The sequence below is a fragment of the Gavia stellata genome, chromosome 18, assembly GCF_030936135.1.
Source record: "Gavia stellata isolate bGavSte3 chromosome 18, bGavSte3.hap2, whole genome shotgun sequence".
Lineage (NCBI taxonomy): Eukaryota > Metazoa > Chordata > Aves > Gaviiformes > Gaviidae > Gavia > Gavia stellata.
This window is the reverse complement of record NC_082611.1, coordinates 1813746-1837815: the sequence shown is the minus strand read 5'-3', so window position 1 is coordinate 1837815 and position 24070 is coordinate 1813746. Positions and strand designations below refer to the sequence as shown.

Sequence of the window (24070 nt, the reverse complement as noted above, 5' to 3'; positions counted from 1 at the left end):
GTTCAAGGAAGCAAAAAGGCTGAGACTAGACCAACAAATGCTGCCAGACAGGAGGAATCTCCTTCCCCTCAGTGGTGCCAGCGTGGTTCCCTGTGTGCTATCCAGGCCTGGAAGCGGAGTGGTGACAGGCATGGGGACGAGTGGCCTCAGGCAGGGGAGCTTTAGTCCACAGTGACCAACGCTGCCCTTCCAGGAGCCCAGGCGATGGGTCCCCAGAGCCCTCTGTGCACTGACCGAGAGGGAAGAAGAGCATGGAGGGGAAGTAACACACTGACCATCATGAGAAGCTGCAGCGTGACACCCCCACTGAGCCGCAGCAGCGGGAAGGGGCTGATGGTGACCGCAGCAATGGCCTGGCCGGCCCCCAGGAACTCCAGCTGGAGAGTGATGGCAGCGTGCAGGTCCACGCTGGGGTTGTACTGCATCAGCTCCACAAAGACTGCCCGGCTCCTGTGGAGGGGAGAAGAGCAGCTCAGGGCTCTGGGTCAACACCGACCCTGGGCTTTGGTGCCACTGTTTTGTAGGCTCATAGGTCCTTTTCCCCCCCGTGACACCCCAGCAGCATCCCTTAAAAACCTGGGTGACAGCACAGCATTTTCTTTGCCCCACCACACTTACATGTTGTCGATCCAAGTGTGCTGCTGAAGGAAATTCAGCTGAGCTCTGCTTTCCTCTAGCGAAGCCCCCAGCTCCTGGACATAACCGCTACTGTCGTAGAAAGAGATGTAACCCCAGTACCAGACCCTGCAGAGGAAGAGGAGCCACGGGGTGAGAGATGGAGGACAAAGCAGCCACTGGTATTCTCTCCTACGTGGCAGGCCAGGAGCAAGCGTGCAGATGCAGACCCTGACCCCTACACTGCACATCCAAAGGCAACAGCTGCCTCATTATTTATTTCACAAGACAAATTACAGAATTGCATTGAACCATCTCAGTGTTCCCAACCTCAGAACAGCCCCAAGCCCTGTGGTGCCCCAGACTTCAATGAATATGCATCCAGGAACAAACCAGAGCAGAAACCAACAGTGAGTTAATGTCCAGTATGCTGGTAAAGGCCAATAACCCACTTGTAACAGAAAGCTAGTGCTGCTCTGTGGTCTCTGTGGGTGGCTGGGTTACCTTGTTCTGCAGCTTGTCTCTGCCCTTGAAGCTGGAGAGTTGAACCCTCTGCCCCTGGGAACAGCACTACACTGCCATTCAGACAGCTCAAGGTGACATGCACATCTCCAGGGAAGCTGGGTGAGCGGCAGCTACATGCCTCCCACCATTCACACTGCCAGTGTGGGTGTGTTCAGGGAAGGCGTTTGGCATTTCTGTGTTTATTCGGACTTTGCCAGGCTCGGGGGCTGCAGTCGGCCTCACTGAGGCGAGGGCTGGGATCCGCCCTGGGCACCGCATCAGCCAGAAAGATGCAATGCCTTTGGCAGACGGAGCAGGGGGTGTAGGTGCAGGCTGGGCAGCTCCTTACCCAATCAGGTCAGGTGGCGAGTAGGACCATGCAGCCGTCACGTTCACAGCCGCCCTTTCCCAGCCAGCTGCGTAGTCAGCGGTAGAGAACCTGTGCGAGTCGGTGCAGGTCCTCCTGGCAGTCGTGCCCACACTATGGAGGATGTGTTGGGCACTGCGCTGGCACTCGGCTGGAATGAGACCAACACTGTCATCCCGTGGGGAGCCCAACACAGCCAAACAGCACTGGGGCACACAGCTGAGCTTTCACACTCAGCATCTCCCTTCTTCCCAAGCCCCCTCCACCTCCACATCCTTAGTCACACCTCCAGAAATCAAGTCAACCCCTCTCTTTAGTGTAAATCCCCGGGATCGATTGCACCTGTTCACCTCTACAGGAGCAGAGCCAGAGGCACACAAATATACAGGCTGCAAAGAAAAACTGCCTCTGTAACCTCTGCCTTGCTTCGTTCAGCCCCAGCTGCATCCAGACCCAGCCATTTCATCCCTCCAGGAATGTCACCACCCACCCCGTGACAGCAGAGCCATGGGCCCTTGCCCACCTACCTTCCTGCAGCCTGAGCTGGCGCAGCCGGGCTGTCCCCAGCGTGGTGCTGTAGCTCTCCTGACCCGACCGGTTGTTGTAGAGGTAAGGGAGGAAGACCTGCGACATCCAGAGCCAGAACTGATCTGACCTGCAACGGGAAAAAGGCGTGAGAGGCAGAGCTCCCGGGGCAGCTCGGCTAGGGCAGTCTCTGCATGTCCCACCCACGACCATCTGTGTGTCACCTGGAGGGGGGGACTGAGTTTTGGCGAGCTAACCTGGGCTGCTCCCCTCCCGGGTGCTGGGCTAGCAGGCAGAGGCAGCATTTCCCCCCATTCCAAGAGCTGGGCTGGGGTCAGGGCAATGGTTATCTGACATGCAAGACCTAAAGGTGATTGAATCCACTCAGCACCTGGATGAGGATCAGACCAGTGGGTCTGTGGCAGCACGGTGGAAAAGAGATGATATTTAGGACCAGATTCTGCTCTGCTCTCCCCGTTTACACCACTTTCACCCCAGAAACTCCACTGAGTTCACTGGAATAATTTCTGATTCACATTGTGGTGAATCAAAGTTTCTGGGGCTTCGCGTGGCACGGACCAGCCACGCCTATCCGCACAGAAGAATCAAGGACTCTGTAGTGAGATGGGTACAAAGACGCTGTTAATCCCAAGCAGTCGTTCCGATGCCGGTCTGGGCTGCCGGAGTTTGCAGTGGTGTGGAAACTCAGCTGGGAAAATTTAATCTAGTTAAACCATATGTGCAGAGCGAGGAAGGGAAGGACTCTGTATTTATACGAGATGCTATTTTTGGTTCTCATGACCCTGTTTATGGCTAAACCTTAACAGTTGTAAATTTTGGAGACAGAGCAAACTTGTGTTCTTTAGACCAGATACAGAAAGATAAACATCTGTAATTCACACAGTCCCTTCCCACTGAGGAAATAACTAAATTCAAAGACATTAAAGCTCTCAACCCCCCCCAGGCCCCTTGGTTCTGCAGGGGAGAAGCAGAACCATGGTGATAAAAAGGGACCTGCTCACTGCCACGCTGTGCTCGTGTCCGAGTGCCCAGCTCCACAGAGGCACCAGCGCTCCCCGTAAGTTGAGAACCTCTTAGGGGAGCGACTGTGGAGCACGAGCCCAACAGCCAGCCCCACTCTGCTCCCTGACTCCTCACTGCAGCCCTGCACAGTTTCTCTGCTATAAAGCAGTATCTTGTTCCTCCCCATCCCCAGGGCCCTCGCAGTTACCTCTTGATGCGGAGGAATTCGTTGCTGCCCAACTGCTGCTTGATGGAGCTCTGCAAAAGGAAGGCCCTGCTGTTGCGGGAGGCGTCTCCGTAGTTGGTAAGCAGGATCACCAACAAGAACATCATGTAGATGAGGAAATTCTGGCAAGCAGAGAGTAGAAAGGGATTGGACCCAAGCACCGGGGGGTTGGTTCCCAGTCCTGCAGCAAATCAGTGCTTTCCACTGACTGCTGCCTGCCGTGCGGCAGGATCAGCACCCAGAGCATGCTGTTCTTTCTTCTTCTGTATGGGAAGCAGCTTAAAATAAAACCCAGATCACCATAGCAATATTCTTTGTTCAAAGCAGCCAGCCCAGCACCACATGTTTCAGCTGATATGCATTGTACAACCTCCCTGTACGAGCTCCTATACGCTGGCAGCTCGGCTTACATGATAGTTATGGGGGTTTCCATCCTTTAAAGGGAAATCAGTTAAAAGTAACTTGACTCCATTAAAGCAGCTGTGTATTCCCAGCACAAGTGTGGAGAATTAGTACTGAATGAGCTACAAAGAGATTGGAACTTCTGCTCCTAGATGGGGAGTTGCATGTTTCACAAGAGTTAACTAAGGAACTTTCTGGTGAACTTTCTGGTGTCTACTCCACACTGCAAACCTTGCCCTAAGCTCAAACACCTGAGTTATGGGGTCAAACACACCAGCTGCTCCAAATCAACCCCCTTATGGTTCTGCTTTCCAGCCACCTCAGATCTCAGAGCTTCACATAGACGATGAATGTCACTGCCAGTCTTTTACAGATGGGGAAACTGAGGCAGAAACTAGAGACATGCACCTACTAGCTCCGGAGATGACAGCTGGATTGGGAGGACCCACACAAGGCTGTATCACAGCTCCCAGAGCCAGTGCTCTGCCTCTGCCCTAGGCAGCAGGAGATGTCTTACCTTCAGCATCCTGTGCAGCAGTTTGACCTTCCTGGCCTCCTCCTTGGCCTGGAAAAGGGCAAACCCCTGTGGGGGCCGGACTTTGCTGATCTTCTCAGAAACATGCTCAACAAACGGATGCTCCACCAAGGTATCATCTTCCTCTGGGTGCAAGCGCTTGGCCACCAGTGAGAAATAGAGGGCTTCCAGCAGAACCTGGGGAGACAAGCAGTGTCGTGAGCCTGCAGAAAGAGCTGCGCCACCAGAACCGCCGCAGGCAGCAGCTCCTGTGGGCCCTTCAGCACAGACAGCGAGCACAGCACAGCTGCTGAGCATTATCTTGGAGCACCTAAATGACCTCTAAACAAATTGCCACCAGCCCTGCCCCTCCTACTGCTGCTGGTGGCCACATCCTTCCCCTCCTGCAGGGATACGAAGATGGGATAGAGAAGTCAATCCACGCAGTGTCCAGTATGACTCGATTAGTATCTGGACAAGATGTTAATTACAGCTAATACATACACATGTAGAGATACGTGCTTGTGTACTCATGTTATCCTTACCTTCAGGGGCTCCCAGACCAAGAAGGATGCCAGAAAGCTGAATATCCCTGAGATGAGCCACATGAGGGCAACACTGGAGGAAAAACCCACCCCGATCCACACAGAGACCCCCGTGGAGGTGGCGAAGAGGAGGAGACTGATACCATGAGCCAGATAGGAACACCAGGGTGGCAGCAAGCGCTTCCTGAACGTTTGGTCTGCAACTGGAAGGAGGAGGGAAAACAAGCACAAACGTTACTGCAGAAGGGTCCCAATGGGCACAGGAAGGGCTGTGCGAACCACTCATCCCAGCAGAGAGCTCGCCACCGGTCCTGGGTGAGTTTGGAGGGATTATCCCAAACATCTCCCACTAAGCAGCAACACGGACAGCACACTGAAACACAGCCAGCCTCGGAAGAGCAGACTCCCATCTGCAGACAACAGGGTGGGCAGGAGAAGATGGGATCCTGATTTGGGTATGGGTTCCCTACTTTCTCTCAGAGCCCCAGGACACTGGGCTTGCCCAGCCTGGCTGGAGGTGCTGCTGTCAGACCCACAAAAAGCCACACAGACTTGTTGCTCTGGCTGCCTTCAGACTGCCAAGCCACCCTGCCCCGGGGCTCGCTCGGCACAGCTTCTTTCACCCACCCATGCAAATCAATGCCTACATAAAGATACTATAACCATTCATCAACCAAGACGAAATGATGGATTTTAACAGACCCAAGGGGATTGCTGCTGTGTCCAATTTTCCATGCTGCAGCCTACCCCAGGGAGGCTGTGCCTCAGGAAGCCAAGAGCTCAGGCTAAGAGAACTGATGCTGAGCTGCTCTGCAGGGCACCCAGGCGCTTGTCACCCCTCAGACCTTGCGGGGCCCGACAGCTTGCTCCCTGCCTTGTGCAAGCCCAGCTGGCCGGCTGTTGTGTTGCATGACCCAAGTAGGAAGTGTCTCTTCTCTTCTTTGCTTCGTTTGTTGATTTGAACTTCCCTTGGCATTTGACTCCCTTTCCCCTCTGGTTATGTACAGAGACTCTCGCTCTCCCAGCCTGGATGGATAAAGGGACTGATGGCTGCAGAGGGGTGCAGGGAGCAGAGCTTCCCTAGGGTGCACGGTAGGGACTGGCACAGCACAAGTGGTGGCCCAGGGCTTACTGGGATTCAGGCTCCAAGAAAAGCTGGCAGGAAATAGCAAATACGTCCCAAGCAGGGGAGCAGCCTTTCCTAAGGCTCCTTTTCTATTTACCAGCCTGTGCCTCCCAAGTGCTGCTGAGGGCGAGGGCCCTCTTCCTGCACATCCCCACCCTCCCTGCCCTGATGCTGGCACAGCCCTGCAGCCCTGGTACCTGTCCATGTCGACTTGGCTGATCTGCTCACTTCCCTGGGAGGAGCTGCCATGCTCTGGCCTTTGTCGTTCAGCTTCTGCATCACGACAGTCTCCACCTTCTCCCCGAACACGCTGGACCTGCCGAGGCAAAGGGGTGATATTGGTGAGCCATGCCACTGCTGGCTCTGCGGTAAGCAGGCTGGCACCGAGGCAGACTGAGCTCCAGGGCTAACACCAGTGCAGCAGCCTCGGACCAGTTTGCAGCACTTCATCCTAGAGCAGCAGGCCCAGGCTGCCAAGGCAGGCAGACGCTCTGCTCTGCGTCTCGTGGACGAGGGCTGAAAGTCTTTCCCCTCCCTTGATCTGCCGCTTTGCACTGGCTACCCAGCGGTGAGCTGCCAGCCCGGCTGGGTGGTGGTCAGGGTCCCAAAGCAGGGTGCTCTGGGCACAGTAACCCAACAGACATTCAACCACCCTTCTCCCTCCTGTCAGTGCCATGAAGCGAACCCGCATCCCAGCACTTTGCCAGCAGTCCGCAAAGCTCTGGAGACCCATCCTCAGCTGGGGCTTTAAGGGGATGTTCCAGGTGGCTCCTGGAAGGGTGGCAGTGCCCTCCCGGAGCTCTCTGGCTGTGGGGACTGCAGGAATCACGGCCAGCAAGAACATAATGACTTGTGACAAGGGTGTCACAGGCATCTGTAATGTCTCAAAACCCAGCTCAGTTCACTGGGGCTGGGTGCAGCGGGGCTGGGTGCAGCAGGGCTGGCTGGCGCAACACCAGCCGCTGCAGAGCTGGGTGGGAGGGCAAGGGACCGGAGGCACTGACTCATTGGGGAACTCTGCTCCCCAAATACTTACAGGCCTGAGATGAGATCTGTTTCAGCCCTCATGTACGGCCCGAGGTCCTGGGAGTGGGAGATCCCGCTAGCTCCATCTGCCAGGATCTGCCGGATCAGATCCTCATCTGGGGAAAGAAAGCGTGCAAACAGCTTTGGCAGGAGCACAGCACCCAGCACCGCACCAGGGTGGTTCTGCACTGCTCAGGCTCAGCCACATTTGTGGAGCTGGGGAGGAAGGGGGCCAGAGTACACATAGCTGTGGGGTTCTTCTTCACGGGACAGCCCTCCCCTCCTCCCTGTCTTCTAGCTCCTGCCTATCCCCAGCTTGGCTGCAGAGCCTGGCATGAAACTGCTGCTATAGGAGGCCAAGTTCTTCTTCTCCAGCCATTTACAAAGGTTCAGAGATACTGTAGCCTTGCAACCAGTGAAGAAGCACTGGTTGCTTGCAACATTCAGATCCCATGGGAACACATCTGTCCTTGCTCCCAGTCTGCCAGCAGTGTGCTGACCGCTCGCTTCAAACTGATCCACATCAGGACTTCTGCTTTCCCAGACTGAAATCCCCATTAAGAAAATAAGACCCTCCTCCTCTGCCCTTCAAATTGAAGCCAGCGGTGATGGCAGCAGGCTCTGCTATTCTGTCTTCTCCAGAGCTGAGCCAGGGCTCCCAGGGACCAGACTGCTCCTCCTGCACTTCCCTGGGGCATTCAGACCCTGGCACAGAGCAATGCTACTCACACACCCACCTGAGGCAGAGAAATACCGAGGCTGTCCCTGGTGAACGCCAAGTGACAAGCTGTCCTCCTCAGTTGCCAACGGGGCCTCAAGTCCAAGGTGGCGGCTGGCCCGGCCTCTCTTCAGCTTCTGGATGGTGTTGCCCATGATGGAGGGGTCGCTGAGGAGGTCTGGCCAGCTGAGCAGGGCCTCGCTGGAGGGCCACCGCACGAGGCTGCAGGAAAACAGAGGAATGGGTGCAATCAGGTATGTATGGGGAATGGAAAGCATGAGAAAAGCAGCTGCACTAGTGCATAGGACTGTCTAGAAGGGAAAGAGCTGTGGGAGCACAACCTCAGTCTACCAAAGCAGAAAACTACACTAAACTCCTACTTGCTCTGTCCCCAGAAACTTGCTTACCTTTTGGAGTCCTCCAAGAACAGATCTGTTTTGGTTTGCTCAGAGAAAGCCTGTGGAGGAAGCAGAGGCATTTCAGGCACATGACACTGGTTTGTGCATCGTTAAAACAGCAGGTTGTTAACATCAGGAGTCACTGGAAACCTGGAGCCTGAGCTGCTATTAGCCCTGGGTCCACACCTCCAGGAGCCTGCTGTCCTCCAGAGAGAACGCCCAGGCACGCTGGGAAGATCCACGCTCACAGACACAGAGCAGTAGCTGGAGACAGCTTGTGCTCACTGGTATTTGCCAGAGGCACTTGAGTGCATCAGTTCTGGCCTTGACAGCTGTGGACAGACACTGTGTCCGTGCAGGGCAGCACACAGACCCGTGCAGCCTGCCCAGCTTTTGGGTGGGAAGCAGGTTACCTCTGCCCGGAGCCCAGGGAAGGTGGGGAAGGAGCTGTCGAGGATCGAGGAGTCCAGGTAGTTGTCGATCTCCAAGGACTGCTGGTCTGAGTGAGTCAGGGTGTGGTTGATGGTGACCTGCAGGAGACAGGAAGGCTTGAGCAGAAAAGGGAGGGATGGAGGTGACAATGTCACGGTGGCTCAGAGCCCTGCTGCTCAGCGGCTCCTGTCAGCTCCCTACTCTGCTGGGGAGCTCCACACTTGTGCAGGCAGGGCTGGGGGATCCCAGGCCTGCCCAGCGGAGCTGAGAACAGGCACATGCGCATCCTCCACTGCCTCCCAGGCACCTTGGGCACTTGTACCCCCATGTACCACAGGCCAGTGTCATCTAGACTGTCCCAGGTCTAAGTTCCCAGGAAGCCACATGAGTTTGCAACCTCCTGCATAGCAGGGAGTGCTTACAGGAACAAGAAATATCACACACATTTGCTGCTCATCAGTCACTGAGCAGCTGGCTGCAGTACTTAATGGGGCTGCTAATTGTGTCTAACTAGTCATTAAATCCCCAGCTAATCCTTTCACAGCTGCCTAACCACAGCTCTGCTCAGACAGCTGAATTTGTACCCAGGGTAGGCATTTCATTAGCAATGCTCCACTGAGCATCTCTCAAGCTCCTGCCGAAGCAGCAAAGGGTCATACTTTTAAACGGCATGTGGGTACCTATCACATACCGAAATCAAGAGGGAGTAAGTGCCTAAAAAGCTTTTAAAATCTGTCCTTTCGGTCTCTGTCTGGGCATTGTCAGAATCCAGGCAGCGATCTGTCCCTCTGAGGGCAGGGGCTGCTCCCAGCTCAAGCGGGATCAGAGGCTTGCTCAGGGCAGGGCTCTGGCCACGGTGCAGGCACAACTGGGGAAGTGCAGAGACCAGCTGGAGAAGTGATGTACTGTTACCAAAAATCGTAACGAAGAAAACTCTCCAAACCAAATGCTAGTTTAGAAAGCTGACGTTGGTTTATCGCAGCGCTGGGTGCATGGGGGATTTCGCCTCCTAACGTGCACACCCGGTTAAAATCATGACAGGTATTTAAAACAGTTAACAAAGTTAGTTACGCCTACTGGTCCTACCCCTAAATTAACTACTGGTTAACACTCTTCTTACTTCGTCTTAAAGATACAGTTCTCTTTTAATTTACTACGCACGCCCAGAGAGTAGGGGGCTTATTTGGGTTGGGGGCTTTTCTAACTAGGAGGTGTGGTTTTTAACATTACAATGAGATTATAATGAGGCAGGTTAACCTCAGGGCACTATTTTGGCACTCTGTTCTGTTTTTCTAAAATTTGTCCTTGCATTAATCGTTATTGCTAGTTAGTGGAGAGTTACTGGAGACAGTTTTTATCTGTAATATGTCTAAATAACAGGGGCATTTGTTATGAAGTATCTTCTTCACGTTCTTTCCATTCTTTTTCACTTGTTTTTGACCTTGTGTCTTGAGATGTTCTGTAACAGTACCACGAAGGGCAGAATCTAGCCTCAGATGAGCAAATCTGGTGGCATCACACCCATCTGGGCAGCCTGCAACTACTTCTCCTCATTACCTTGCCACGAGCCATCCGGAAGAGAAATAAAATGACCAGGTAGAGAGGGTAGACCACCACGCTGGACACCAGACCAACAGCCACCGTGTCCACATTAACAGGGATCAGGTTGGAAACAGCCCCATTGCTGGAGAAAATCAAGAGAGATCGGAGACTGGTGTTAGCAGGAGCACTTGGGGGTGCCAGTTAAGCAAGGAGTGAGACAAAATTGCACAACCTGGCATGTCAGATGTGCAAAGAAATGGGCATGGGCTGTGCTATCAGATGACACAGCAAAACCAGGTAAAGGGGAAAGCTGATCAGGTTGTCCTTGGTCACCCGTGTCCTGGTCCCAGATTCTCTGGAGCAGGAAGGGCAGACTCAGGGCCACAGACAAGGCACCTATTCCCAGCAGACGTAAGGTCTGTCCTGCCCTATGCAATGGGAAGCGCCCGAGGGGCCCTGAGGAGGTAAGGGACTGGCCAGAGCACCAAGGAACGCAGCGCACCTGAGGTGTACGTTCCCCACCACACCGTACCACACAGCATTGGCACAGAGGAAGAGGAAGATGAGGAGGGAGCAGCAGGTGGCTCTCTGGACACGGGTGAAGCGGCTGCGAGGCGGGCGGTCCCACATGGATAGCCAGACGTGCTTCTCAAAGAAACCTCGCTGCAACTCTGCTACGAAGATCCGGGAGAAGCTCCTCAGCTCTGTCTCACCTGAGCACAAAAAGAGAGAGACTCTCAAGGCCAGCTGCACCGCAGAGGGGACCCGTCCAGGCCTGCCATGGTGCCTCCTTGCAGACCGATATTCGAGGAAGTAGCCACACTGCACCTATATGTGCACCCCTCCTGCACAGCTGGGTCCTCGCCATGCCTTGTCCTCTAGCACAAAGGACCCAGCAGAGCGCTTGACTGCGCAAGGCATCAATGTGGTGAGGAAGAGCCAGCGTGCAGGCTCTGCGGTCCCTCTGCAGTCTCCTGCTGAGGGCCCTTCCTCAACGCAGTAAGAACTGCCACGCTGCTCAGCCATCCCAGCCCCACACCCCAGGGACTGAGCACTCACTGGCAGCATAAACCTCCTTCTCCACCATGCCATCGTTCTCTTCGCTCTCCACCGACAGCCAGTCATTCACCAGGAAGAAGTAGCTCTTGCTGCTCTGCAGGTCCCGCACTATGACGTGCTGCAGGTACCAAGAGGGGCTGAGTCCTGAAAGTTAAGAAATTAAGAAATGTGTTTCACGGCAGACATTCCCTGTGTGAACCTGCAAAGCCGAGAGGGCAACACAAGAGCCCCTCAGTAGGACAGCAGCAGTTATCCTGAGACACTATCTTCATCGGTGGGAATTGCACAGTCCCCAAGAGAAAGGCTTGGCACAGCCAGGTCACCTCCTAGGCTGTACGGACATTTACAGACACAGCACATTGCATCGTGTGCGTACGGGATTACAGCTGACCGGTCTGCAGACTTCCCCGTGATGGAGACTCCATGTCCCCCTGCCCAGCAACCTTCCTCCAAGCCAGTGGGCCACCACGGTCTCCCATCAGGGTTAGTCCAGACTGTAGGCCCAGGTACCTCTCTCCAGGTACCAGGCGGAGAACCAGATGGAGAGCAAAGCCTGGTTCTGACCAGGGATGTGTGGTGGCTGCCTCAGACCCGCACACCCGCGTGGGTCTCACCTTTATTGTCGTGCCAAATGCGGATGCGCCAGATGCTCCCCAGACTCCGCTCCGTTGCGATCTGAAACACGTCGAGGCTGTTGCGGTGGAAGGCATTTTCTCCATCCAGATGTCTGTGACCACTTTTATTGTCCACACCATAGAGGGCGATCCCCACGTGGGCCGTGGTACCTGGCAGAGTTAACGGGGCTCAGCTAGGGAAGTCCACCCAAGGTGGAGCTGATCCCCAGCCCTGCCTTCCTGCCAGTGACCTGGTACCAGAGGCAAAGGCCCTTCAGAGAGGCCACCTGGAGACTCGGGAGGAAGGGATGTGCTCAACAGCCATCCCACACCCAGGGATAGTGTTACACACAGCCTGGAGGGCAGCTGCTCAGATTGGCTTGATGCATGGACCTTGGCATGCTCATGGTTTTCCTCTTTGGAGGGGACTGCATCCGACATTCCTTGCCTTGCTAACACCCTAATGGGAGGAGATGTTTATTCTGGATGTTTTTACCACCAAGTAGTTGAAAGACTTATTTTCTTTGACTTCTCTCTGGTACCAGTTGCCAGATGCTCCTTGGTCCACCTGCTCAACCTGGATGGTCCTTGGGGTGGCTTCAGGAGAAAGCTGCTGCCAGTGAAACCGGTGCTTACACTAAGATCAATGGGAGCATGTTTCTGGCAGTGACATGGTGGCATTCTACCTCAATCCTTACTTAGAGCTTCCACATCCCAACTGCCCGGATTTCCAAGCCCAGGATGATGTTTCTGGCAGCTCTAGCTACAATCCCAGCCCCAGATCAGAAAGCCAAGCTTTCTGCCTTCATGCCACTGGGAAAGATTCAGATGGCAGAACAAAGGGATGGATGCTGGGGGACAGCAAAATGGTCCATCTAAAGGGCCCACAAGGCCTGGCTGCTTCTGGAGGAGAGGGCCAGAAGCGAGGAACAATCGCTGCCTCTTGGCTGTTCCTGCAACCAAAGCCCAGTCAGGGAAAGCAGGGTGGGGGTATTTCTATACTGGGTGGTTCCTTCCAGCAGCAGTCGCTTGTCCCACCCCAACAGCAAGCGGTGGGGCAGCATGCTCTTCTCCACAGCTCTTGACCTGCCCCATCATCACACAATAAAAACTGTGAATGCTGCGGGAAGCCCTGAACTGACTGCTCAGAGCTCCTCCGAACACCAGCTCAGCTCTGGGCCCTGCAGGGGAACATTTGGTGCATGATGTGCTGAGGTGAGATCTCGGGGGAACTGCACAGATGTCACCCTAGGAATCAAGCACAGGAGCAGACTATAGGCTAACCTGATCCTCTGCCCCAGCCAGTTTTCACCAGGATCTCGTATTTGTACAGCCCGTTCTTCCCGCAGAAGGGAATCACCCCCACTCGGTTAATGTCAATCATGTCCAGCTTGTGCACGATCAGTGCAGCCACTGAGTAGGTCACAAAGCAGACGGCACATGTCAGCAGAACGATGTAGTTGAGACCTGGGCCTGGAGCCTAAAAGAAAAGAAGTATGTTGCAATGCACTCTCCTTCCCCAGGAGGGACCTCCCCCATTCCCCAGGAGCCGTGCTGCCTCCTTCCTGACTATAATCATCATTCACTCATGTGATACCACATGCAAATAGAGACCTGTCCCTGCACAGAGTGTGTGCTCACAGCCCTGTGGAGTGACCGCAGCAGCCAGCTGAAGCTGCTGCAGCAGCTGCCGCGAGCTCTCTGCTCCCACTTACGTCACACCGACAGCTAGCAAAAGCCTGAACGCCCCTGGGAGGCAGGGAGCAGCTGGCAGGTGCAAGCTCGCTTGGATAAAACAGTGCTGCATGACAGCTGGGAGGAGCATTTGGCATCTCACTAAGAGGTGAACACACTGCGAGGTGTCCAGAACAGAGAATAAAGCCATCTGCAAAGGCCTGGTTTTAGCAGCAGCAGCCAGGATTCGCGATTAGAGGAGGCAGCCGCGCTGTGAGCTGTGCCTATCTCCAGCTCCCGAAGTCTGCCAGCTGGGCACAGGTCAGCCCTGAGCCAGCTTGAACGTGAAGCCGACGGGAGCCCAAGACTTTCCTCTACATGACAACAATCTGCTCAGCGTGTGGCAATGCTGCACAGCCTCTGCTTTGTTTTACTCACAGGAAAGATGAACTGGACAGAGTTTGGGGGGACAAACAGACTGGCCCCAAAGGCGGTGAGGTGCTGAGTTAAGCACACAGCCTGGTCTGGCCTGGTCTCTTCCAGTGGGATGATGCCTTCTGTCTTCCACCGCTTCTCCTGCTCGCTGAAGTACTGGCACAGGGAGGTGTACAGCCCTAGAGTCACCTCCACCGGGGACCAGCTGAAATGGTTCGTGATGTTGAAGTAGTATTTCTGGATGGTGTCATCCGTTCTGGAGAAGCGAAAGATGGCAAGGAGACATTATTAACCTGCCTGCTGAAGGGACACAAACCCCATTCTGATGGATGAGTGCTCAGGGAAAGCACCTTGCTGCAGGAACCAGCAGGCACACAGTGAGGAGGAAAAGCCCAGTGAACGTGGTGTAATTCACACCGCCCTTTGGCTGTGCAGAAGCTCTGGGGTTCTACAGACCACCTGAATTCTTCTTTATCTTTGTGTTATTTCAGCATCTGGAGCACTACGTTGCACACCTTCTTCTCTGCACTGGCAGCCTCTCCCACCTGCCCTTCCCTGTGTCCCACTGACCCACACAACACTTCCACAGCAACTCTGTGATTCTTGGCTGGGAGCAGATTTGCTCATTACAATGATTAATGCCTCTTTGAGCATCCTGTTACCAAAAGCCATGGAAGCCGTGTCAACTTACACAACAGTGGCTCCACTCTTGCCCCACCTATTCCCAAGCTGCCTATCTTTTCTTCTCAGATAATGCCTAAGAATGGCTTGTAAATAACACGAGGCATGAACACACGCGCTCCCGGGCAAGGCAGCAAGTCAGCAACCGGAGTTACAAGAAAGACTGCTCTGATAAAAAGAAGAGAGTTTTGCTGCAAAACCCAACAGCACAACAGCAGTGCTTAATGAGCCCCGGCACACTCCAAGCAGCGGGCAAGCAGGGTGGACGGGAGCCCACAAGGGAACCTGCTTTCTCCTCCAGTCACACATTGGGAAGATGAGCTCTGAGGATAGAGGTGCTTTTGTGAAGGTTGCACTGCAGTTCAGGAACTAAGCTAACGTGTGGTGCTTCGCTCCGGGTAACGGTTTCACGAGCTGCATGGAGCAAGCCCTGAATCTGCAAAGGTCAGTGTGAGTCCCTTGGGGAAAGAGTCTGGGTAAAGATGGGCAGCTCTGGGATTGGTAGTGCACAGAGGAGGAAAGTCTGGACAAACAACAGACTACAGCAGCTGTTAGACAAGCGAGCAGAGAAAGGGGCAGCGGGGGGAGACTCATCGCCAGGAGAGGCCCTGGGTGAGGGTCATGATATTCACAGGGAACGTGATTTACAGCTCTAAAAAGGGGAACCCTCCCTCACCTGGATCAGAAAGGCAAATCACAGAGCACTGAGCTGCTTTTGCACCAGCAGCAGCCGATGTCTGGGAAGGAGGGAGTGTGAGGGTAGAGGAGGTGCCAATGCTGGGGTGTAGGAATGGCAGCTTGCAGCTGCCCGCCCGGGACAGCTGTCTCCTCCAAGGACAGAAGAACACTGCAGATAAGCTACAACAGCACCAGCCCTGCAAAGCAGCCTGGCAAGAGCCATGGCAAGGCCCTGGGCATCCGTCACGCACATCCACGGGACAGCCTGGGGGTGACAGGGATTACAAGGGAGGCTTCTCTTACCTGGGTGAGGTGAAGAAGGTGTAGAGCTTGTGGTCACTTCCAGCCAGGGCATCCAGGCCAATTTTCTTAGAGGCAGTGCAGTTGTGCTCGTTGGGCTCGGGTTCGTGATGGAGATAAGCCATGATGAATGGCTCGGGCTCGCTTGCAATGTAGTGATCTGCATGGGGAGGGGGAGAAAAAACACAAAGTACTTTATAAACACCAGGGAGAGATCGACCACAAGCCTGCTGCCAGCACTGGATGTTCAGGGAGGAGTATCAGGAATGCAGAAAGCCAGGAGAGATGCTCTTCCAGATTGCACTCTGTCAGCCTGCCGTTCAGAGGATCCCTGAGCAAGAGCCTCTGGATACCACTGTACCTGACCAAGAGAGAGACAGGACAAACTCTGGCCAGTGCTAATGTGGCTCAGCAGAACGGCTGGAAAAAGCAAAAGGCTTCTCAGTGCCAGAATCCACAAACAAGGGTTACACTGGGGACTGGATAATGCCCGTGAGAGACGGAACCTCAACCGTGCAGTATGGAACTTGCTGGCTACGCCTGACATCCCCTCCCACACCAGTTATCTCTTGACACAGCTCTCCTTTGCTGCAACACCCTGCCCTCCTCTCCCAGGGAAGAAACAGCGAAGAGCACAAAGAGTTGGATCTGCCTGTGTTACCATTCAGGACTCTGTAAGTGAGCTGGAAGTGCAGTCCTGCTTCTCTGTTGTTGCTCTCCATAGTCACAATGAGGTTCACAGATGTTCTCGCCTCGATGACTTCAGTGCCAGCAGAGAGATTGTCAGCATCTGTGTTGTTTGACACCATTACAGTGATGGCTTTCTCTGAGTCCAGGCTCCCAATGGGGATCTGCACCCCGTTGTGTGTCTGAAACTCCATGGAGGCGACCTTTGTGGACACGGTGTAGTTGCTGATGTAACCAAAAGGGAAAGGATTGGAGTCCACTTGGAACATGACTTGAATGACATCCGTCAGGTTGGAAAGGGTGGTGTTGAACGCCTGGGGGATGGAGAACTGGCAGTTTGGTGTGTTTTCGTAGCAAAGCAAGTTAAAGGGATCAGACCGCTTGCCTGTGGCCTTAATTTCTCCTCCCACCAGCTCAAGGGGCTCTTCATTCAGCACTCGAGACTTCATGAGGATGCGCATCAGGCTGGAAGACAGGTTGTAGGCTTTGGGAGCTAGCAGCAAATTGTGGGAATCAGAAAGCAGTTCCTGGGGCTTGGATTCTTGTGAAACTGTATTGACAAGGTGAATTAGGTCACCTGCCAGGAGAGACATAAAGGTGCAAAGAGAGGAAGTGGTAAATAGCCTAGATAACTGCTACAGTCTAGTTAACATCTGACACCTTCCCGAAACAATCAGACAAGTCTTTCCTTACTGTCTTTTCACTGTAACTCTACACTGTGCACATGACCTGGAAGTGTTCAGTAGCCCATGGCTAAAAATAGAGCTGTCAGCAATTCCTGCAGGCTAATCTACAAAGTCTGGTGGTGAATACTTAATCACAACAGGCTTTATTTTCCTCCTGTATAGTGACTAGAACAGCAGAAACAGGGAAGGAATGGATAAAGCAAACGTATGTTACTAGGTTTTTGCACTATGAAGTGCAGAACATTCAGAAATACTTAACAAGGAGTGCAAAGAAGGTGTCTCTGCTTCCTCCCAGGGTAACCAGCTGGGAACTTCTGCACAGCGTTCATGGGTGCCCCAGAGAAGTTTGGCATCCTCCTCAGATTGCAACCAGGAAGGCAAGCATCTGGAAGCCATAGCCGTTACTCATTGTTTACTAAAAAGACAATTCCCTGAAGTATTAGTGAGTTTATTAACAACTACCATATTTAAATGTCCGCAGAGACAGCTGTCAAAGCCAGGAAAACCATGGGAAAAATGCAGAGAGAAGAAAGTACTGGGGTGCCACACTCCAAATGTTAGATGCAATTTTCCTAACAGCTTGAAAAGGCCAAACCCCTAATGGTACAGGAGAAAGCCTGCAAAGCTTCCCTCAGCCTATTTCTGCCCAGCACCCTGTGCTGGGAGACCTGTGCCCTCAGCGGCGCCCGGTCAACTGTCACCCGTTCCTGCAGGAACAAAACTGACCTGTGATGTTGAGGATGTTGTCGGCGATACCAGTCGGTGTCACTGTGCCCTGGGTCGTTTCCCCTTGCAGAATGGTCATCATGGTCTCCAGCTTGTTCAAGGTCCTTGTCAGGCATGACTTGCAAACCAGCTCCTTGCTCACCACCTGCGAAGGGAAACACAGTCTGATGGAGTAGGAAGACCCCCAGGGAAAGACGAAGGCAGCTGTGGGCACGTTCGGCCAGCTCAGTCCTGCAAAGACCTGAGCATACTTCTTCAAACATCATTTGCACTCTGAAAGTCACCCCTGCTCTTTCCAGCCCCAGGGAGGTGACTGCAGAGACCATGGCTGCTCTGCTCACACTGAGAGATGCCAACAAATTGTTGGTGTCTCCAGGACTCTTCCATCCACCTCCCCTCACGTTTCAATCTGCCAGCGTACAGGCATGCCAGGAGTCTGATGGAGGATGCATTAGGGTTGGAAAGAGCAATAAAGGGCAGCAGATTCAAGTTCCCTGGAGGTCACTTGTAAGGTCCAAGCATGTCTCCTGCTGTTGCATCTCATGAGCACCCCTTTGGGGCCACACACTATTCCTACAGAAATCAACCAGAAGGAGCTGGATAGGATTCCTCCATCCACTCCGCTGTCTTCAATGGAAGCGAGATTTAGCCCTAACTGAATCCATTTCAGCATCCAAATACTCCTGAAAGCTGTGGGAGGGATCCTGCCACTCAGGCATGATGGATGTCCCTCCCTCTGCTCCCAGATGTGTCCAAGAAACAGAATGTTCTAGCCATGGCCTGGAGCTCCCCGCACTCTCGAGGGCTGGATGGGAGGGACTGAGGCAACACATGGAAGCTGTTACCACAACCCCGTTCCTAGCTCTTATTCATCTTTTTCTTTTAATCATCATAGGATTCAGACGTGATTCACCATATGTTTTGGTGAAGGATCAAAACAGCATCTGCAGGTCTAAAATTCCCCCTTCTCTGCTTTTATTTCTAAGTGATGAGAAGTGAGGACACACTGTGTAAATCGGAGTCCATAAGGCACAGTCAGGTGTCAAGGAGGTGGGGAAGAAGAAAGGTTATGGGGAGGAACCACCCAAGGAGCTACTGCTTAGGAAGGAGAGTCTACCAAGACGACCAAGATTCTCTTTTTCCCCTCCAGGAGAAATTACTTCTGATTTTTCCTCTCCCCTGCAGGTAAAATCAAAAAAGTATCAGCACTGATTGACACTTCTACAGGAAAGGAAATGTGTGAACTCTGCGCTAGTCTCAACCACTTGGGAAATTCTAGATTACTATTTTTCTAAGCTTTTCATTCCAGTCCAGAGCACAAACTAATCCTGGAACATCAGCTTTTCCCGTGGAACAAAAATTCTATTTCTAGACCTAAGTTTCCTCAGCGAGATCAAGTCGCAAGGCAAGAGCACGTGGGAGAGACAGAAACAAACCAGTCCAGCATCGGCATGGGATGTGCTGAACCCCAAATCCCTGAACAAAGATGAACAGAAAGAAGTGATTTTTGAGGTTTACAGACTCTGAAGCAGAAAAAGGAGCAGCAGAATAGGGACTCTGTGGGTGGGATGCAGTAGTCTGTCCATCATTTCAATGCCAGCCTCTTCCCAGTGAGCGAGGCTGCTGACCTGGCTGGGGAGGTGATGCGCAGCCAAGGCCAGGGTACCTGATCCAGTCCTGAAAGCAAAGATTTGGGAGGGCGGGGAGGAAGAGAATGCCAGAGCCGACTGGCTGACCACCAAACCCCAAGCACTTTATATAACTGGGCTCCCTTCCCTTTGCCCATCTGACAAAACACATAAAGCCACTCCTAAATCCACCAGGCAGCAGCCCCAGCACCGGGGAGCTGAAACTGCGAGCTGGCTGGGGAACACAGCGCTTCCAGTCAGCAGCGGAGCAGAGCAGTGTTTCTAATCTTGTATGGTAGAAATAGGGCTGGAAGGAACGTCAGTCCTTGGCGCTGTCCCCTGGCTCAAGGCAGGTCCGGCTCTACTTGTGTTACTCCTGGTGGGGGTCCAGCCTGTCCTCGGAGATTCTGTGACTCCCCCAGCGATTTATTCCGGCACTTCTCCAGTCTGCCGAGGCCTGTCCTACAGTCTCCATCTGCAAGTGAAGGAACCTACTTGCTAGCAAGCTGCTGGTACTAGAGAAGCAGCACAGAGTTCTTAGGTGCTGTCTTCCAGCACATGAATACATCACCTTATCCACGCCTGCTAGATCGGTGGCCGGGCAAGGGACAGAGCTGACAGCACTTAGGACATCACCACAGAAACCCTAATGATGTCAGCAAGTGACACATGCCCACCCTGTGTGGTATGTGGGGGGCGGGGGGAGAGACAGGGAAGCAGAACAAGATTTGAAGAGCATCTAAGCTGCACCTGGAAGAGCAGGAGGCTGGAGGCGGCGATGGGGAACATACCGTGCACTGCGCCAAGGCAGCTGAGATCTGCTGGATATCATCAACTGTGTTCACGTTCAGCGAGTTCAGGGTTTCTGTGATATTGTTGCGAGTCCAGGTCCGGAGTTCAAATTCATTCCCAGTCTCAGGTTCCAGAAGCATGGACCGCTCGTACTGGGGGGGAGAAAAGCAGGTAGAGTGAGGAAATGCACCAGGTTGTTTCAGAGAACGATGCACTGTGCTGAAGTCACCTCCTCCCTGCACTCTGTACCTCCCTGCCTCTGCTTCTCCCCAGAGGGTGATCGAATGAGCTGGTTTTTCGGTAGAACTTCCTCAATTTCACTTGTGCTCTCCAAGCAATTATATTAACAGCCTTGCACTTGACAGCTAAGCAGTACAACAGTGTGCAGTCCTTACCCAGCTAAGCACAGTGCCTGTGCTCAGGGGGATGGCCCCTGCCTGGCTTCCAGACAAGCAGCAGGCTCTTATCAGGCAGGAAAGCATGAGTATAGACCAAAATTCCTGCCCTGCCTTATAGAGATGCACATGGAGGGACTGGGCTCTACTTTAGGTAGGAGTGAAAGTGAATGTGGCTAGGAGGATGATGCTCCTGCACTGTGGATTAAGAGCCTTGTATGCAGGCAGAAGATCTTTCTAGCTGCACTAGCTCCACAGTCAGAACAAGGAGGCCTCCTTAGCACCCAGAGCATCACCTGAGCAGCTACAAGGAGTTTCCAGCCCTGCTGAGCTGGAGTGGGGTGCCTGGCTCAGGGGAAGTGTGAAGGAGGTGGGGGAATTTGGGCTAAGATTTCTGTTTCTAAATTCAGTCTTTAGACTTGAGGTTGGCAGTAAAAACTATCTGAATATGAGGGCAAAAAGCAGGCTGCATGGGAGACACCCAGGCCACTGCCTTCTCTGGGACCCCTGTTTTATTTTGCAGCCCCTCTGCTTTCCCTGGCCATTGTGTGTCTGGAGCTTGCTACTCTTTTCAATGCATGAAAATAGCTCCAGCCCAGCTCCCAGCATGCACATACACCGATTTATATGAAAAACTGTAGCATTAGTCATTTCCCTACATCGCTGTATAAGATCTGGCCAAAGAACATTACTGGTGATTGCAAGGCCTTCTGGAGGCCCCTCTTGGGCAGAGAGTGCTGCTTTACCTCATTTAAGATGGTGATGAGGGCCAGAGAGTACTCAATGACCTGTTGAGGGTCCCCTTGTTTCACTAAGCCCTGGAGCACAGTGTCAGTTTGATTGTAGAGCCAGTGGGAGAGGCTGGGGAACCCCTCGGGTAAGCCGATTTCCATGGAGCTGCCAAGGGAAAGAGGCATTTGGGTTAAGTGGGGACTACCAAATGGGGCTGGGGAAGGGGGCAGAATCTGCCCTTTAGCTGGGAAGTAAGATGAGGGGGGAAACAGGCGGTTAAAAACCAAAGACAGCATTGCTGACGCCTGCCCTGGTGCCCAGTTTGCACAAGCTGTATGTAGGAATATCATGGACCTGACGCCTGGTTCCTCGCTGGTCCAGCTCTGTGAAGCACAGATGGAGGACACACATGGGTGCGTTGAGCTCAGAGCAGAAAATCCAGGTTTAGTTTGACGGAGCATAAAGAGCACTTAAAACCAGGGTCTGTATGCTGGGAGGAGCTGCACTGTTTTTGGCATCGCTCTCTGGGGGCTGAGGAACAGCTAGTCCACACATCCTCCTCCGGTGTGCTCCAGCTGGGAGGCCAGGACCACATGTACAGTGCGGGGAGTTGCAAATCAGCGTTGAGAAGGAGCAGACATACAGCTCGGGCAGGCAGCAGAGACGAGCTCAGGACTCTGCCCAAAGACCTGTGGGCACTTGTCACCTGTGCGGAGCACACTGGAAACCAAGGGGCATTTGTAGAAGGGATAACTGGGCTTTCACGGTACCGGCCCTGCTGAGACCCGAGCTGCAATCCCTTCCACCCTGTGCAAACGCACGTGCTCTCCACCTTGGCTACACGAGACCTCCCTTGCTCTCAGCAGCAGGACACCAGGCCATCCGCAGCACCAGAGCTTGCTGCTGCCAGCTCTCCTTTGAGGGCTCCTGATGCAGAGAAGGTGGCAGAGCACAGACCACAGAGACCTTCTGAGAAAGTGGCATCGTGCCTTCAAAGCAAGGTGTCACCAGGGAATGAAGGGGGTGGTCAGGGAAGCAGTGACTTATGGGAAAGTCTCCCCCTTGAGTGACAATCAACGAAGACTGGCATTGTCTGTGTCGCACTTCTGCTGAGCCTCCCCTCGCCTTCCTGCCAACAGCCTCTACCAGGAGGCAAATGTTTCACCCAGGATCTGCCAAGCCCTTCAGGACAGGGACCCGGCGGTCAAGCCCGAAGACTGTGATTCAGGAGTCACGGCGCTGCCGTGTAAGCCCAGCCTGCGAGCGGTGGGTCTTACCGGTTAATGGCCACCACGGTCGCTCCCAGCTGGTCCTGAACAAGGACTGACACGGACACCTTGAAGCCACTCTCATGAAAGCCCGGGGGCAGGAAGGCGCTGTGCTCGGCACGACTGCCCTTGTACACGCAGAACTCGTGGTAGTGCCCGGCCCTGCGGCGGGATGCCAGGAGGATGTACACCAGCGGGCCCTCCGCGTCCTCCGTGTCTCGCCAGCCTGCAAAACAAACCCGAAGAGGGGCTCTGCCAGGGGCGAGGGCATGGGGGGGCTGCAGCCACCATCCCGAAGCCCAGCCCGTCCGTCAGAGCTGGCACTGCCTGGCAGTGCCCCTTCCCTCCCCTGGCGTGTCCCACCCCGCTCAGCCCTTCAGCATGGCACCTGCCCTCACCGCTGTCCCCAGCAAGGGGTCACCCTGCTCTGGCAGAGGGACATTGTCCCCACAACGAGGACAGCTTGAGGACTCCAGCGGGCTGGAGGGATGTCTCCTGGGCCTGCAATGTAAAGCTCTGCCCCTCTTTGAATTTTTCTGATGTTTAGGGGTTTCCGCCTAGGTGTTTGGGTCCTGCAGCATTTAAAGGGATTTGTGAGGAGTTCATGAGCAAAATAAAAACCGGAATAACAGCATTGACCCAAGGCCACAGCTTCTGCACAAGCCCTGCAAAGCCTGACATTAGACAGAGGCTCAGCACAGCCCTCAGGCAGTTCAACGTCTCAGGAATGACTGAGTCTAGGATAAAACCTGCACAAAGGTTTCCTTGGAGCTCCCAGGAATTACGGGGAGCCTTGTGGGAGCCAGTGCGCTGGTTTTGGCTGGGATAGAGTTAATTTTCTTCATAGCAGGTAGTATGGGGCAGTGTTTTGGGTTTTTTCTGAAAACAGTGTTGATACACAGGGATTTTTAGTTACTGCTGAGCAGTGCTTACACAGAGTCAAGGCCTTTTCTGCTTCTCACACCACCCCACCAGCGAGTAGGCTGGGGGTGCACAAGAAGCTGGGAGGGGGCACAGCTGGGACCAGCCAACTGATCAAAGGGATATTCCATACCACACGATGTCATGCTCAGCATATAAACTAGGGGGAAGAAGAAGGAAGGGGGGACATTCAGAGTTACAGCGTTTATTGTCCCAAGTAACCATTACGTGTTACTGCTTTCCTGGAGATGGCTGAACACCTGCCCTGGGACGTGGTGAATGAATTCCTTGTTTTGCTTTGCTAGCGCACGTGGCTTTTGCTTTACCTGCAAAACTGTCTTTATCTCAACCCACGAGTTTTCTCACTTTTACCCTTCCGATTCTCTCCCCTGCCCTGCCGTGGGGGGAGTGAGCGAGCGGCTGTGCGGTGCTTAGCTGCCGGCTGGGGTTAAACCACGACAGCCAGGCAGTTGGGAAACTCGCCACGTGTTTGCCCGGGAGCACCAGTGAAGGTGCTGGCTCTGCCAGGGCTCGCTGCCCTGCTCGCTACACAGCTCTGAATTCTGTGTGTTTCACTTCAGCTTAAAAACAATCACCACGAGCTAAAATTCCCACCACTCCAAAGAGGTATTGATTTCATAATTATTCTGGGTAGCTCAAAACATACCAAAGTTGCAACATATCATGCTGAATACACTTCTTCTCCCCCAGCTTCAGCTGGGCTTTGGTGACCAGCCCCCCCCCCAAACCAGCAGAATTCATCATCTCTTCTCCAGCGTGGCTTCCCAGCATTTGTGCACAGGCAGCATTAATCTCTAACACTAATCATTT

The 24070-nt window shown here is 53.7% G+C and overlaps 1 protein-coding gene across 1 annotated transcript in view; it reads right to left on the bottom strand.

Moving 5' to 3' along the window:
- PKD1 (polycystin 1, transient receptor potential channel interacting) overlaps positions 1 to 24070 on the bottom strand; it is a 97960-nt gene that overhangs the window by 4349 nt on the left and 69541 nt on the right. Inside the window, exons 19-42 of the mRNA XM_059826485.1 lie at positions 22328 to 22544; positions 21065 to 21215; positions 19923 to 20075; positions 17504 to 17648; positions 16066 to 16668; positions 15408 to 15564; positions 13749 to 14001; positions 12921 to 13116; positions 11637 to 11807; positions 11023 to 11166; positions 10466 to 10676; positions 9979 to 10105; positions 8403 to 8519; positions 7999 to 8048; positions 7611 to 7813; positions 6884 to 6989; positions 6045 to 6163; positions 4722 to 4924; positions 4180 to 4374; positions 3243 to 3382; positions 2014 to 2141; positions 1469 to 1637; positions 619 to 744; positions 276 to 450 (exon numbers count right to left, since the gene is read on the bottom strand). Of these exons, the coding sequence (XP_059682468.1) occupies positions 276 to 450; positions 619 to 744; positions 1469 to 1637; positions 2014 to 2141; positions 3243 to 3382; positions 4180 to 4374; positions 4722 to 4924; positions 6045 to 6163; positions 6884 to 6989; positions 7611 to 7813; positions 7999 to 8048; positions 8403 to 8519; positions 9979 to 10105; positions 10466 to 10676; positions 11023 to 11166; positions 11637 to 11807; positions 12921 to 13116; positions 13749 to 14001; positions 15408 to 15564; positions 16066 to 16668; positions 17504 to 17648; positions 19923 to 20075; positions 21065 to 21215; positions 22328 to 22544 (4259 nt within the window). The remainder of the gene's footprint in view (positions 1 to 275; positions 451 to 618; positions 745 to 1468; positions 1638 to 2013; positions 2142 to 3242; positions 3383 to 4179; positions 4375 to 4721; positions 4925 to 6044; positions 6164 to 6883; positions 6990 to 7610; positions 7814 to 7998; positions 8049 to 8402; positions 8520 to 9978; positions 10106 to 10465; positions 10677 to 11022; positions 11167 to 11636; positions 11808 to 12920; positions 13117 to 13748; positions 14002 to 15407; positions 15565 to 16065; positions 16669 to 17503; positions 17649 to 19922; positions 20076 to 21064; positions 21216 to 22327; positions 22545 to 24070) is intronic.